We start from the raw sequence: 15,023 nt of genomic DNA on the forward strand, positions 1-15,023 counted from the left end.
TGGTCTCTGAAATGTTATTACCCGACTCTATGAAACAGCCACCATACTGTATTAAATAAAACTAGATCTCTAAATTGATCAACTTCTAAAAAGTTTCTGGAAACTTTGTCCGTTTTAGATTTTACTCAGTCTGGAGCGGTCTGAGAGTTGGTAAATAACTAATGCCACTCTGACAAGCACATTGAATACTATTGCACCCTATAAACTTAAGAAACTATCTACAAAAAGATGTTCTCCCTGGTTTAATGATACAACATGTATACACAAACGTATGTGTCGCAAACTATAACGCAGATGGACAACTACTTTACGACAGGTACTTTAACTTGGAAAGATAATCTTTCAAAATTCAGGGCTGTGTTGTCTCAGTATATTATTCTGATCTTATTGACAAAAACAAGAATAATTCAAGATTTCTCTTTCAGTCCATAACAAAATTAACAGATCCATAATTGGAGTGTGTTACACAAAATACTCCTCCAGTAAGCTATGACGAGTTTATGAATCACTTCAATAAAAAAGTGACGGGCATCAGAAATCAGATGAGCAACTGTGTACCAAATCGAGACATGTCAACTGACAAAAATAATGATGCAAATATTCTTGGTCTGTCTGAATCTAATCAAACCGTAGAGCATTTGTTGACATGTGAACAAGAGCTGGGCGAGTGGGCGTCATAGTTAAAAAGACAAACCCTGCAACATGTACTCTGTCCCAAAGTACTTTAATAACTACAGGCCTGTATCCAGTCTTCCTTTTTTATCCAAAGTGTTAGAAAGAGTGGTGGCGGAGCAACTTAACAGATTTCTTGCTGCACAGAACATTTCTGAGGAATTTCAGTCTGGTTTTAGGTCGTGTCATAGCACTGAGGTGGTACTAATTTGAGTTGTAAATTAAATTTTGTGGTCCTCTGATGTGGGCTCACCTTCGGTTCTTGTTTTATTGGATTTAAGTGCAACTTTTGACACCATTGATCTGTTTAAATTGATGATTTTGAAAATATGGTAGGACTGTCAGGTACTTTCCTGTCCTGGTTCTGGTCCTATCTCTCGAACAGGTTTCAGCTTGTTCAAATTGAGGAGACCTCTTTTTTGTTAAAGGTTACATGTGTGGTCCCCAGGGTTCGACTCTTGGCCCAATTCTGTTTTCTCTTTATATGCTACACTTGGGGAATATTATTCGTAGACATGGAGTTTTTCACTGTCACACTCAAGCAGGGTGATGTATCTGCTGCTAATATTTTGAATGCCTGTCTTGCTGACATAAAAAATTTAGATGTTTAAAAATGTCCTAATGCTAAATTCAGACAAAACAGATGTGATGATATTGGGACCTCAGAAATAATACAAGGATATCCACTTGTCTGATTTTGTGCTTGACAGTCTTTGTACAGATTTTAGAGCAGAAATAAAAAAAACTTAGGTATCATCTTTGACCCAGACCTGCCATTTGAGGCACACATTAAAAATGTTACAAAAATGTATTTTTTTCATTTAAGACAAGGGTGCTGAGAGATTGATGCATGCTTTTTTATCATCGAGAATTGATTATTGTAATGTTTTTTTTTTTTAATCGGTATTGGTAGCAATGTGAGTGCACGAGTTTTAACTGCAACTAAGAGATGAGATCATATCACTCCTGTGCTGGCATCCCTACACTGGCTTCCTGTCTGATTTTAAGGTGCTGTTATTAACCTATAAGGCTCCACCTTACCTTCAAGATCTTTTACACCATAGGTCCCCAATCAGTCACTCCGATCTGAGGATGGTAGGTTACTTTCTGTACCCATTATTCAGAAAAAAAGAAACTCAGATGGTAGATGTTTCAGCTATATTGCTCCTAAATTATGGAATGACCTGCCCAGAACTGTAAGGGAAGCTGCCTTGGTTGATGTTTTTAAATCTCGATTAATAACGCATTTGTATAGCCTGGCGTATCCAGTTATCTAAAATGATATTCTCTTGTCTCTATATGGCATATTTGACCTATTTTTACTATTTATTTTACGTACTTTAATCTATTTTATGGGTAGTGTTCTGGTGTGCTGTGTGGAATGGAAGGGGTGCGCAAGGTGTTATCATTACGATTATTGTTATTTATATATATTGTTCTGTTCGTGTGAAGTGCTTTGTGGCGGCCCTCATTGAAGGTGCTATACAAAAATAAAGATTGACTGATATATAACCTACCGTCATCTTACAGTAACAGTGTTCAAATATCTGGTTTAAGTTGTGTGTCTAAGAGAAGGCTGAGCTAACAGAATTGAACTTAATAAAGGGGGCTTGGAGCTAAAATTGAGAAAGATGTTGGAAGAATAATGCACTGGAAAGACAAAGCAATATAAAAAGCAGCTGCATAGGAAAGGTAGTGGGTGGAGAAAGAGAAAACAAGTTATCAGTTGCCTTTGTGAAAAGCTTAGGCATCCTTTCAGTATTATTATTTCTCAGAGCTGCCTCCAGGTCTTCTCAAGCACTATGTTTTACATTGCTTTTAATTCTAATAACTTCCTTAATATTGTTCAGCAAAAATATTAAAGTGAAACTATCCTGATGCAAAGATACAGTAATGAATGGGTTGGGATATCAAAAAATGATGTAGCAATAGTGGAGTTTATCACTGTCTAATCTCTGATTGCTTACACTGCTGTTCATTACAAATTATATTGTAGATACCGGTATTTAAAATGTGTTTTATACCAGCCTTTATTATACAGCAAAGTACGTGGTTAGATGCGACATCTCATGAGACTTCAACTTCCCAACTATACAACCTTTACAGTATGTTTAACAATATTGTTATGACGACATTTATCACATGACACATTAGGAGATACAGGCAAGTCTAATATAAACGTATATTAGTTGATTATTAATAAGTTCCTGTGTAGTACAGCAATTGTTGGACTTCAATCTAAATCAGAGTGAAATTATGTTGTTCTTTAGGGGTTTTAAAAAACTGCTGATAAGAGTGACACCCAAAAAAACAGTTTTGGTCTTACATAACTTAGAAAAATGCACACCTAAATGAACTCCTACTCTGTCTGCTATACAGAAGCAGCCAAGCAAGCCTCACTACGTTCTATTTAACACTTTCATTTAGTTAACCACTGTGACTAAAGTAACTTAGCATTTTTTAGCCACACCAAAGAATATTAAAGATAACCATAAAACTGTTTTCTTGTACACAATACAAACTATAACTGTGTCCAACAACCCTCTCCTCTAAACACCACACTCAGCACAGGTTTCCCTAAAAACAAATAGTGTACCAGTAGGTGAGCTTTTCAGCTTCTAATGCAAGCCTGAATGACTTGCAAACAACGGTCACTGGTAGAATTCATAATAAAGGTATTTTCTGCCTTTTACAACTTCACTAGGCTAAAATAATACAATTTTACTACATGATTTTTGTATTTTGTATTTGTTAAGTATAAACTTGTATATGGAGCGAGGTAACCAGTGGTGTACCACAGGGATCAGTATTAGGTCCTCTGCTATTCCTAATCTACATTAATGATTTAGATTCTGGTATAGTAAGCAAACTTGTTAAATTTGCAGACAACACAGAAATAGGAGGCGTGGCAAACACTGTTGCAGCAGCAAAGGTCATTCAAAATGATCTAGACAGCATTCAGAACTGGGCAGACACATGGCAAATGACATTTAATAGAGGAAACTGTAAAGTACTGCATGCAGGCAATACAAATGTGCATTATAAATATCATATCGGAGATACTGAAATTGAAGAAGGAATCTATGAAAAAAGACCTAGGAGTTTATGTTGACTCAGAAATGTCTTCATCTAGACAATGTGGGGAAGCTATAAAAAAAGGCCAACAAGATGCTCGGATATATTGTGAAAAGTGTTGAATTTAAATCAAGGGAAGTAATGTTAAAACTTTATAATGCATTAGTAAGACCTCACCTAGAATATTGTGTTCAGTTCTGGTCACCTCGTTACAAAAAGGATATTGCTGCTCTAGAAAGAGTGCAAAGAAGAGCGACCAGAATTATCCCGGGTTTAAAAGGCATGTCGTATGCAGATAGGCTAAAAGAATTGAATCTATTCAGTCTTGAACAAAGAAGACTACGCTGTGATCTGATTCAAGCATTCAAAATCCTAAAAGGTATTGACAGTGTTAACCCAGGGGACTTTTTTGACCTGAAAAAAGAAACAAGGGCCAGGGGTCACAAATGGAGATTAGATAAAGGGGCATTCAGAACAGAAAATAGAAGGCACTTTTTTACACAGAGAATTGTGAGGTCTGGAACCAACTCCCCAGTAATGTTGTTGAAGATGACACCCTGGGATCCTTCAATAAGCTGCTTGATGAGATTCTGGGATCAATAAGCTACTAACAACCAAACGAGCAAGATGTGCCGAATGGCCTCCTCTCATTTGTAAACTTTCTTATGTTCTTATATAAACTGGTTATAAACATACTGTTTTCAGCAAGACAAAAAAGTATTTTATTTGAAAACAGTAGATATTTAAATGCCAGACCCTACCCTTTACTTACACACTAACAGTATCTTTAAAGTGCACTATAACTGATTCCCATTTAATCAATGCCAGACCTAGTCCCACGTGAAAAAACGGTGCAAGCAAATGGCCTAAAATAAATTCTGAATTGGTTTACAGATATTTATGTGCTGCACCTTTACTTTATTTTGATGGTGTCACGTTTTTCTTTCCACTGCAGAACAGTAAAGCGAAACAGCCAGTAGACAGTGCTATAATAAGAGTACGTTAATATAAACGCCACCCTGACCAGCCGCAGCTCTAGTTACATAAGCTTGTAATATTAAGTAGGATTGTACAGCCATGACTGTGTTTTAAAAACAGTTTTTTTAACGTGTTTTTTTTCATCTGGGACTACTGACAAAAATATTGCACTGATTCCAACATTAGAACTCAATAAATCATAGTGAGATGAATCCTTCTTTTTAAAATAACAAATGTATTTATTCTTTTATTAATTGTCTCTCTTCTGAATCTTCTTGGAGCCATTCTGTTATTATTTCCAAATTAAAGTTCAACATATTTTAGAGATAGCAAACAGCGACTGTGACTATCACGGTCATTTTTGTTTCTAATTAGAACCTCTGTCCCGCCAAACACAGTATTAGTGCGTATTTACATAATCAAGGTAAATGGCTTTTCCATGGGCGAAATTAAATTAAATTAAACAAAACTGTCTGTATTGATTAATCTACCAGCACATGTTAAAAGTAATCATGCTGGCATAGTCTTACTCAAGTACATTCTTCAAAGCCTTCGCCAGCGTGGTGAACTTGGTGAAAATGAATTGAGCTACACAGGAAAACATTTAGCTTGTGGCGACGTGGCGAGCAGCTGGCGGGAACGTAGCATCAAACCTGAGACCCCAGATGAACTGGTTGCTGCATTTGCAAAGATGCTTGCAAGCAAAATCAACTCCTCTAAAGTGTAATATATATATATAAACAGACCATGTCCCGTTAATAGTATCATGTGAATGAGGTAGTGTTTTTTTTTTGTTTGTTTGTTTTGTTTTGTTTTGTTTTTTGCTGCCAATATAAAAATCAGCCATAAAACACATTTTTAGGTAAAATGCAGAAAAGGCAATAAAAAAAAAGTCCAGGCGCCCTCTTTTGTGCTAGTAGAACTGGAGTATTTTTAAACCGTGCAATACACATTGACGACACAAATCATATTTGAACGTCATGTTTCATGTCTTTTCAAGGTTTACAAGGATTTCAGCATTAAAAAAATTATATATATATATATATATATATATATATATATATATATATATATATATATATATATATATATATATATATATATATATATATTGTGTAAGCATACTGGAATAATTAAAAAAATGGAATGATGGAAAAATCATGACAGTCTTTTGTTGGATATGAAATGTGTGATGGAAATGAGAGCCCTGTTTACCGTTTAAGAAACACTGTGGACCAAAGTCTGGGTAATGTGGTTACTGACAGCCTGCGTGTTTAAAAGGCGCTATTAATAATAGCATGTGCATTATTGAGCATGTATTTTTTAGACAGTTTTAAAGAATATTTTAGTGGCTACATTATATCTTTTTTTACATTGAAATGACAATCGTATTTGCTGTCATGGAAACAGTAGCCGATGATGGTGTCACTTGAATAAACTATTAAGCCTAATTTATCCTTCAGCACATATATGTTGCGTTGGTAGTATAGTTAAAGTGTACTGATTGAAGTTAAGTTTCAGGGTTCGCACTAAAAGTGACAAATTTAAGACCTTGACAGTACTTGAAATGTAGTAGTTCTCTTATCAAGTAGAAAATGTAACCATTACCTCATGGGTATTTAATCTAAAGACCCTGTTAACCTGAATCAAAGCTGCATGTCAGAGTCTGTGGCGCAGTGGTGCCCACCCCCGACTGCAGACACAGACATTGTCATCATTTTTCCTTTCCTCTGAACCTGAGTGGGAGAGACTACGAACAGGTAAGTATCAAGTTACTTATATCTGCTTATTCACTTATGTAATTATGCTAATTAATGTGATTTATTGTTATGTGCTTATAGTAATTACTACTTACACGTATTGTGCACTCAGCCGTGGTTTTTGTTAGTCCCACAGCGGCCTTGTGCCCCGCATGAAGCCGGCAGCTCTCGTCACCCCTACCCTGGGATAGAACAACCTTAAGTCGGCTACTTGTGCTCTCTCTCAGACTGCTAGCTTTGTATGAAGTTTAAAAAGTTAAATTTTGTTTTTTGTAATGCAAATTATATAGACTTAACGGTAATCAAATTGTTACAGGAAGCCATCTGGAGTACTGGCGTTAGTACACCACAGACATCTGTGTGCTTACTACTGTTCAGACCGGCTACTCTCTGCAGTCCCTCTCCCTTATGGGTGTGTCTAAAGCAATTGTCATGGACCGACTGGACGCCGCTGTGGTGACTCTGGAGGTAGCAGCTCTGCTGCAAAAATGGGCTATTCATATGGTACACCCCCTCTAGTTGGAGGACGGGTTCTACTCCATGCCCAAGCAGGATGGTGGCCTCAGACCAATCCTCGACCTCAGGCAAATTGACCTGTTTCTGAGCCTAGAGGAGGTTCAAAGTGTTGTCGATGCAACAGCTGTTGCAGTCATTCAGGCCAGCCGACTGGTTCACCACGGTGGACTTCAAAGACGCCTATTTCCACATCCCCATAAAACCAGCGCACAGGAAGTACCTGCGGTTCGCTTTTCAGGGAACAGTGTATGTGTTCAAGTATTGCCATTTGGCCTCTCTCTAGCTCCCCATACCTTTTTCGAAGCGCAGGGAAACTATACTAGCCCCATTGAAGGTGGCGGTCCACACCTTCAAGGTCACTGCATCCATGATTGCAGCATGCTTGAAGGAAAAATTATTCTGGTAGCTGTGTGTGCAGTCTTCTAATGCCCTCAGGGGCGGGAATGACTACATCACAGGCACTGGCGCCCAGCTTTGGTCTATCTATTCAGGTTTCGAGGTCTTTACAGGTAAATACCCATTCGGTAATGGTTACTTATCTGTTTCAGGGAACCAGGGTTGTGATAATAGCCTAACGTTTTCTACCCTGATGCATCTCCTGAGTGCAAAATACTACAGATTAAACGAAGTGGAGATGTGCTGGGAATAGGAGAGGCAGCAGTCCAGGTTGACTCAGAGGTTCTTAGCTGAGGAGGAGGGAGAGAGTGTGGTAGATTCCAGAAGAATGGAGATAGAGAGATCAGAAGGGGGAAGGAGAGGAAAATCTGAGCATCATCAGCTTAGAAATGGTATGAGAAACCATAGGATGCGATGAGGGGGCCCAGGGAGCGGGTGTAGAGTGAGAAAAGGAGAGGACCCAAGACTGACCCTCGGGGGACTGTTGAGAGAGGGCGAGGTGTTGAGGTTGCTCCACGCCAGGTTACCTGGTAAGTGCGGTTGGAGAGGTAGGAGGAGAACCAGACCAGAGCCGTGCCAGAGGTTCCCAGGTCAGCGAGAGAGGATAGTAGAATAGAGTGATCGACAGTGTCAAAGGCAGCAGAGAGGTCGAGGAGAATTAGGACAAAGGAGAGAGAGGCAGCTCGGGCAGAGTTTAGTGAGTTAGTGACAGACAGGAGAGCGGTTTCAGTGGAGTGAGCAGAGCGTAGGCCAGATTGGAGAGGGTCGAGCAGAGAGTGGCTGGACAGGAAAGCAGAGAGCTGGCAGTGTACAGCCCGCTTGAGGGTTTTGGAGAGGAAGGGTATGAAGGAGAAATTAAAAAATAATGGCTATCATTTCTGAACTCAGCGTGTCAGAAAACCCCCAGGTGAATTTTTCTAGGAAAATCTGAGATGGACGGGCAACGAAATGTCCCTTTTCTGGTTGTGTTGGCGTGGAATGACCCCTGTATACACATTGTATTTAATAAGACACCTGATCTCAAAAAAATGATACACAAAATGTCTGCTGTAGTATAAAATCCCACATAGATTCCAAAAAACACAACTGACTGAAATACCAACACAAAACATCTTGTTTCTCTTTTCAAAATGAAAGCATATATCTGAAGACAAACATTCCTTCTCACTCACTGTCTGAAACACAGAATGACTGCCAGTCAGACCAACAAAATAAGTCTGCAGCCATGAATACTAAGGGGTGCTTTCACAGACCGCAATTACCACTAATCTTGGACTACCTTCTGTAAGGTTATATTATGTGCTAATCAAGGTCTGTGAAACCTTAAAGTAACAATGTGAGAACACTATCCAAATGAAACATAAAGATTACAGCAGCAACACATAATGTGTATGTGAATTGATTACTGTATCACCATTAGCAGAGGTTTATTTCAAAATGGATACACCATTTAACTGCCAGAGAATATAAGGAGGATATTTGGAAGTGGTTGTTGCCTTAGATTTATAAATACAACTAAATAACAAGCACAGGCAATGTACTCCTACATTATCAGTTGCTTTCAGAATTTGCAAAACTAATGGAACTACCCATTTGTGCCATATCATTTTCAGCATTGAAAAATGTTATATATTGTGATTTATTGTAGAGTCACTATGCATTTGTTGGTTTACTTTTCATTTAATAAATGTACAGGATACTTTATTAAATACATAAAGTATCCTGTACATTTATTAAATGAAAAAGAGTGAACCTTACATATTACATTTATGGAATACAAATAGAATTGGTCAATGGAGGCATAATTAGTGGATAACATTGTTAGTTGTAGAAGTATTCTTCAATGTGTAAGAAAATATAACAGAATCATAGAAAAATAAACAAGTGTAAGATTATAAAGCATCTTGCTGCAATACTCCACTTGCTTGTGGAAATGGTCAATCAATAATCATTCTGTATTTTTCTTGAAAGATGTAATAATTAGCTTAAGTGGTGCATGATTTAATTAATACTGGTTGATACAGCTTTAAATTACACTGTCACTTTTTACTTGCTCTAATTGACCCTGAACCATAGCTGCTGTTCTGCAAGCAAGAAACAGCTAAACGGTTGGTACAAAGTGTTGTTGGTGATGAATAATTAACCTCAGCTGAAGGTTTGTTGAAATGGATGACATATCAGTCTGCAGCATCCTAATGACTTGGAAGCATTTTGTAATGCCTTACCTCCTTGTCTTACAGTTTAGATTGATTTTTCTGTCCATTTGACCTACAGTATTAGGTCCGTGCAACTCCTGTCTTTTCTTGAACAGCACATGGAGATCATACAGATTAAACCACCAACTGGTCAATGATCAATTTACTCACATAGTAAGCAAAATTACAATAGTTGTCTAATGACACAAAAATCTGTGAACTTGGAAAGGGGGGGGTGTTTTTTATATTGTTAATTAAAATATTGTTCTCACTTTAATTACAATGTAAAAAGTCTTTGCTTAAGCCTATAATTATTAACAGAAACCGGTGTAAAAATGAAAAAGGGACCTTAAGTGCAATATAGTACATGTAATGTGATACTTTGTGTACCAACATATTTAGATATGCCCTGGATCATGAAAATACAGCCGAGTCAGCCCAGTTTGTATGTGTATTTATGTGTATCAATGGCGGCGTTTGTGTGTTTGTGGAACATCTAAAAGTTACATTTCATTAACACTAGAACCACCTTTTACAATACTTGTTTTTATTTTGAATATAACCTACAATATTGAGAGAGAGAGAGAGAGAGAGAGACAAGCCTGTTGTTATCTCTACTGGACCTGGCAGCCATCAATTCCTTTGTTTTGTACAAGGTAGGAGAGATTTCATCTTGAAGCTAGCCACAGCACTTCAGCAGAAATATTTCGATCAGAAAGCTGCAAAGCTGCAGGCTGGATTCTGTGCTGCGAGTGACTAACACACAAGATAAATCATATGTTACTTTCGTTTTAGATTAAAAACTACTTTGGTTTATACAGTTTAGTATGTATGTGCATATACCTGTTTACACACTAGTGTCTTTTGAAATGTTTATTATAGTTTTTCATTTTTTGAAATAGCGCTTTATATGTGGTAATTTAGAAAATAAACCCTTTTATTTGTAATTCTTCATTTAAATACGGCGTTTCGGCTGTGCAGATGTTTGATATGACGTGCTTGAATAAAACTTTTGAATTGTATCCGATAGTTTGTTTTTCATTTTAATATTGATGGTGTTTAAAATGTACCGGTGGTTGTAGATATGAGTATAACCGCTACAGTTCTAGTGTTGAAGTAGTCCATAAAGGTACAGTGTGTGTGTGTAAGTCAGAAGAATGGGATCTTGACTGCTGAAATCCCATGAGCCACAAGCACGATTCCTGCTCCGGTTTACATGGGCTTTTACAGCTATTTTTATCGTGAGAAAGCAATTGACCCTGCCCTTAAAGTCGCGCTGCCAAAAGGACGCCCTTTTGCTGTTTCACGATGTATTCGCGTGGCAACGTCACACAGTCATGACTGTAGAGTCGATTTTCATGTGCATGTAAACCAAGTCAATGTGTATCATTGTTTAGTATGTTCTCTGACAGCTGTTTCTTTTTTTCTTTTTTTTTCTTTTCAGGGAATATCTTGGAAAGCAGCTACAGTCAGAGCAACCTCCAGCTGTAGCAGCAAGAAGCTAGGGGATCCCTGTAATGTGTGTGTCCTTTTCAAATCAATTGTTGCAATGGAAAGAAACCATTAATATCTGAATGTCATTAGTTGTTACTGTAAATGTATTGTGTTTAGATAATGCAGTATACCCTAGTAATGTCATAAAGTGTATAAGATAATCTTTCAATTTGAAGTTTTGTGTCTCGTGTTATGTGGATTGCATATGGAGGAGTGTTGTTAATTAAAACAAGCCCAATGTTCATTGCTGTAATAGTTACTTATTTATGTGTTAGATGTACGAATATATCCATTCCAATAAACTAGATTCCATTAAGCTGGTGGAAATGTGTGGATTAAGAAATGTGTGGATTGTTTTCTGAAAAGAATACTGTTGATCTGGATAAACCTTACCTTCTTTTTTATATAGTTATTTTCCTTATATCCATTTATCTCACAGTAAGACCATTCTTTATAATGAATGTATTTTAAAGTCATTTATTAATTCAGTTTAGTACAACTTGCTTTTTTGGTTTTGTTTTATTTCTTCCCCTTTATGAGTAAATACAGTATATTAATCAGTATATTAATCATGCAGCTGTTTTCCTCCAGGGGATAATATTGACCCACTTGCAGTATTAGTATTACTGAAGAAAATAAAAATACAGTGGAACGAGGTTTGCAATATTGCAGGGGTGAAATTAGGTACACAAAAATGTGAATAATTGATTTTAAAAAAAAAAAGAAAAAAAATCAATTATATCCGGACGTTTCGGACAACAAGTCCTCTTTCGCAGGATGGAAAAAGCAGTGCTGTAAACAAGCTGTTATAAGCAAGTTGTCTTTCAAAAGAAAAGTTCAGAGGATGATGACATTCCAAGAGGTTCCAATGTGCCTAATTTGAAAATGAATTTGCATTCTTTTTGCTTCCTGGCTGCATTTGTCCCATAGCAGGGATTTGTCCTACAAATTGTGACGTCTTCTGCAGTGTGGTCATTTGTGTTGAAATGTCTGCCAACAGATGTAGTGTTAATTCTAGCTAAGAGAAGACCCTTCAGGCAGCAAGCGAAGTGTTTTCTAATACAGAGTTGACCACTGGACACAATATGCCAAGCTCAATCATGATATGAATCAATAAATACAAATGTATTTATTAATTGTCATGATGAACATGCATCAACATATGAAATGAACAGAATAAGTAAGAGAAAAGTAATAGGCAAGTGTATGCTAATAAACTATAATAATAAACTAACTGAGAAACGAACTTATCAAGGCACATGCAGAAATGCAACAGCGGCTCAAACGGTAATAATGAATAATTTAACACAGCACCCCTATGCATGTTAAATGCAACAGCGCTTGATTACTCTTGCGATGAAAAGTCACTTTTGAAAAGAATGAATAAACTGTTTGAATTTGAGTTTGATGATGATGAGGTATCAGGTTGCAAAACAGTACTGTATCAGTTTTGAATCGGTTAGCAATGAATCACTATCTGTGCCAAAAACAGTGTTCTTTTAAGCAAAGTTCCTGTTCCTTTAGGCGGAACATTTACAATGGGAAAAATCAGTTTCACCACAAAGTTGTTGTCTAAGCTGAAGTGTTCTCTTCGGAGGTGTTCCAATACGCAGAGACTACTGTACTTCGTAGATGTTCCACGAAGCGATCAGCTAAACGCTGTTTTGTTTCGCCGATATACAGTTTGTTACACTTCAAACAATCAATGCAGTATACTATTCATTTACTGGACTGGTGCAAGTATAAGTCTCATGAATAGTAAATTAAGATTTTGACCCTTTGATTACTATGTTGTTGTGGATGTATTTACAAGCAGCACAACACTGTCACAACTAGGTCACATGTTACTGTGGACTAAATATTCTCTTCGATTTTTGTCTCTTTTGTAAGACATCAATGGTGGATTATTGAAAATAGGAGCTGTTGAGGGCTCTTGTTGGAGAATACTAAAATTTATTTGTATGACGTGTTGTATTTTCTTGGTCACAGGATGATAGGTAAGAACTAGGGGGATACGATTATTAGTATTCTGTGTGTTGCTTTTGTACAAAACATCCTTTATGTTAATCATATATATATATATATATATATATATATATATATATATATATATATATATATATATATAAATAAAGTAACTAAGCTTCTCTAATGGTTGTCTAGAAAACCACAGTTTCATTTGTTTTCTTTATAAAATTACTATCATCACTACAAATGCGTCTCAGTCTTAAAATATGGAATGGAGTCACGACAAGCTTTAGGATGTGAAGAGTCGTATCTCAGGTATAATAAATAAGAGTATATTTGTTTGTAGAATTAGAAGCAGTGAAGGAAATGTCTAAATATTGTATTTTTTTGGAGATGTTCCATGTATGATGGAACTGGTCAATAAAATGTATCAAATAATGTAATTCTTTATTAGTGTTAATCAAAAAGAAAATTTAGGTATACACAAATGTGAATTTCTATCAATTATTCACATTTTTGTGTACCTACATTACCTTTGTCTTTTGGATTTTGCACCTTATGGTACACATCAGTTGTCCTTTAAATATATATATATATATATATATATATATATATTAAGGATGTGACAAATACAGCGGTTCCGAATAATTTTTCTTTAAGGTCTCACTGAACCGACACATTTCAGTTGAAAGCCGCTTAAACTTTTAAATCGCACAATTAGGTTGTGCTGTGTGTATAATCTCCAAAGTGCTTTAAATTTAAAACAAATTGTCGCCTTTTAATCTGTAAGCAGGTTAGTTTCGCGTGGCCGATGCAGATCCACATTATAAATACATAAGCATAACAATAGTGTGTAACATCTTCATGTAGGGTTTAAAAAAAAAAAAAAACGAACCGACATTTAATTTGAACATGCTGACGCTCTTAAATTATGTCATTAGGTTCTGCGGAGTGCTTTCGATTCAAAGGGAATTGACAGCTTTTAACTGGCCAATTATCTTAATGTATGTTTTGCCTCATCTCAATTTAAAACTTAAACCTCAACATCAATAGATCGAAGAATTATAACAAGAGGTATTTTTTTTTTAAACCCTAACTGAAGACGTTACACATTATTGTTATGCTTATGTGTTTATAAAGTGGATCTGTATCGGCGACGCGAAACCCGCCTGTTTACAGATTAAAAGGCGACAATTTGTTTTAAATTTAAAAGCTTTGGCGTTCCCAGACACACTATCAACCAGCAAACTGTCACGTTATGGATAATCATTATCTGCTTGTTCCTTTCCTCATATGAAGTTACATTTATTAGGAACAAAGACAGGAAAGTCAAGGAAAAGTGAAAGATTGGAAACAAGTCAAGAGAGGTGGAGATTAGAGTGCTGTAAATTAAATCACATTCATATAACTTTTATATTCATAAGTTATTATTAGATATCTCAGCTTTTGAAATATCTGACATTAGATTCACACATTTCTGAACCCTAAAATCTGATGAAGAAAAAATTAAATAGGAATTTCAATTGATGCTTAACCCAGCGGTTCCTAAACTGTGGGTCACGACCCCAAGTGGGGTCGCCTCATCAACGGATGGGGTCGTGATAATCTACCGCGGTATCTCTCCTGCTTGCACACTGCAAGGCATAGCAGCCTCTCAGCGCAGTGAGACAACCTATCTTGCAGGCAAGCCTGCATAGGCTCTGCTGATCTCCACCAATCACGTAACTGCGTTACGAAATCCCGGGTTTAAAAGGCATGTCATATGCAGACAGGCTAAAAGAATTGAATCGATTCAGTCTTGAACAAAGAAGACTATGCAGCGATCTGATTCAAACATTCAGAATCCTAAAAGGTATAGACAATGTCGACCCAGGGGACTTTTTTGACCTGAAAAAAGAAACAAGCACCAGGGGTCACAAATGGAGATTAGATAAAGGGGCATTCAGAACAGAAAATAGGAGGCACTTTT

At 36.8% G+C, this 15,023-nt stretch overlaps 1 protein-coding gene across 2 annotated transcripts in view; it reads left to right on the forward strand.

Moving 5' to 3' along the window:
• Positions 1–11,429, forward strand: part of LOC117400450 (V-type proton ATPase subunit H-like) — a 69,513-nt gene extending 58,084 nt beyond the window's left edge. For both annotated transcript variants that reach the window (XM_034000446.2, XM_034000445.3), the window contains exon 14: positions 11,037–11,429. In XM_034000446.2, the coding sequence (XP_033856337.1) occupies positions 11,037–11,097 (61 nt within the window). In that variant the 3' untranslated portion in view covers positions 11,098–11,429. The remainder of the gene's footprint in view (positions 1–11,036) is intronic.
• The last annotated feature ends 3,594 nt before the right edge of the window (positions 11,430–15,023 follow it).

The sequence above is a fragment of the Acipenser ruthenus genome, chromosome 4 (assembly GCF_902713425.1).
Source record: "Acipenser ruthenus chromosome 4, fAciRut3.2 maternal haplotype, whole genome shotgun sequence".
Taxonomy (NCBI): domain Eukaryota; kingdom Metazoa; phylum Chordata; class Actinopteri; order Acipenseriformes; family Acipenseridae; genus Acipenser; species Acipenser ruthenus.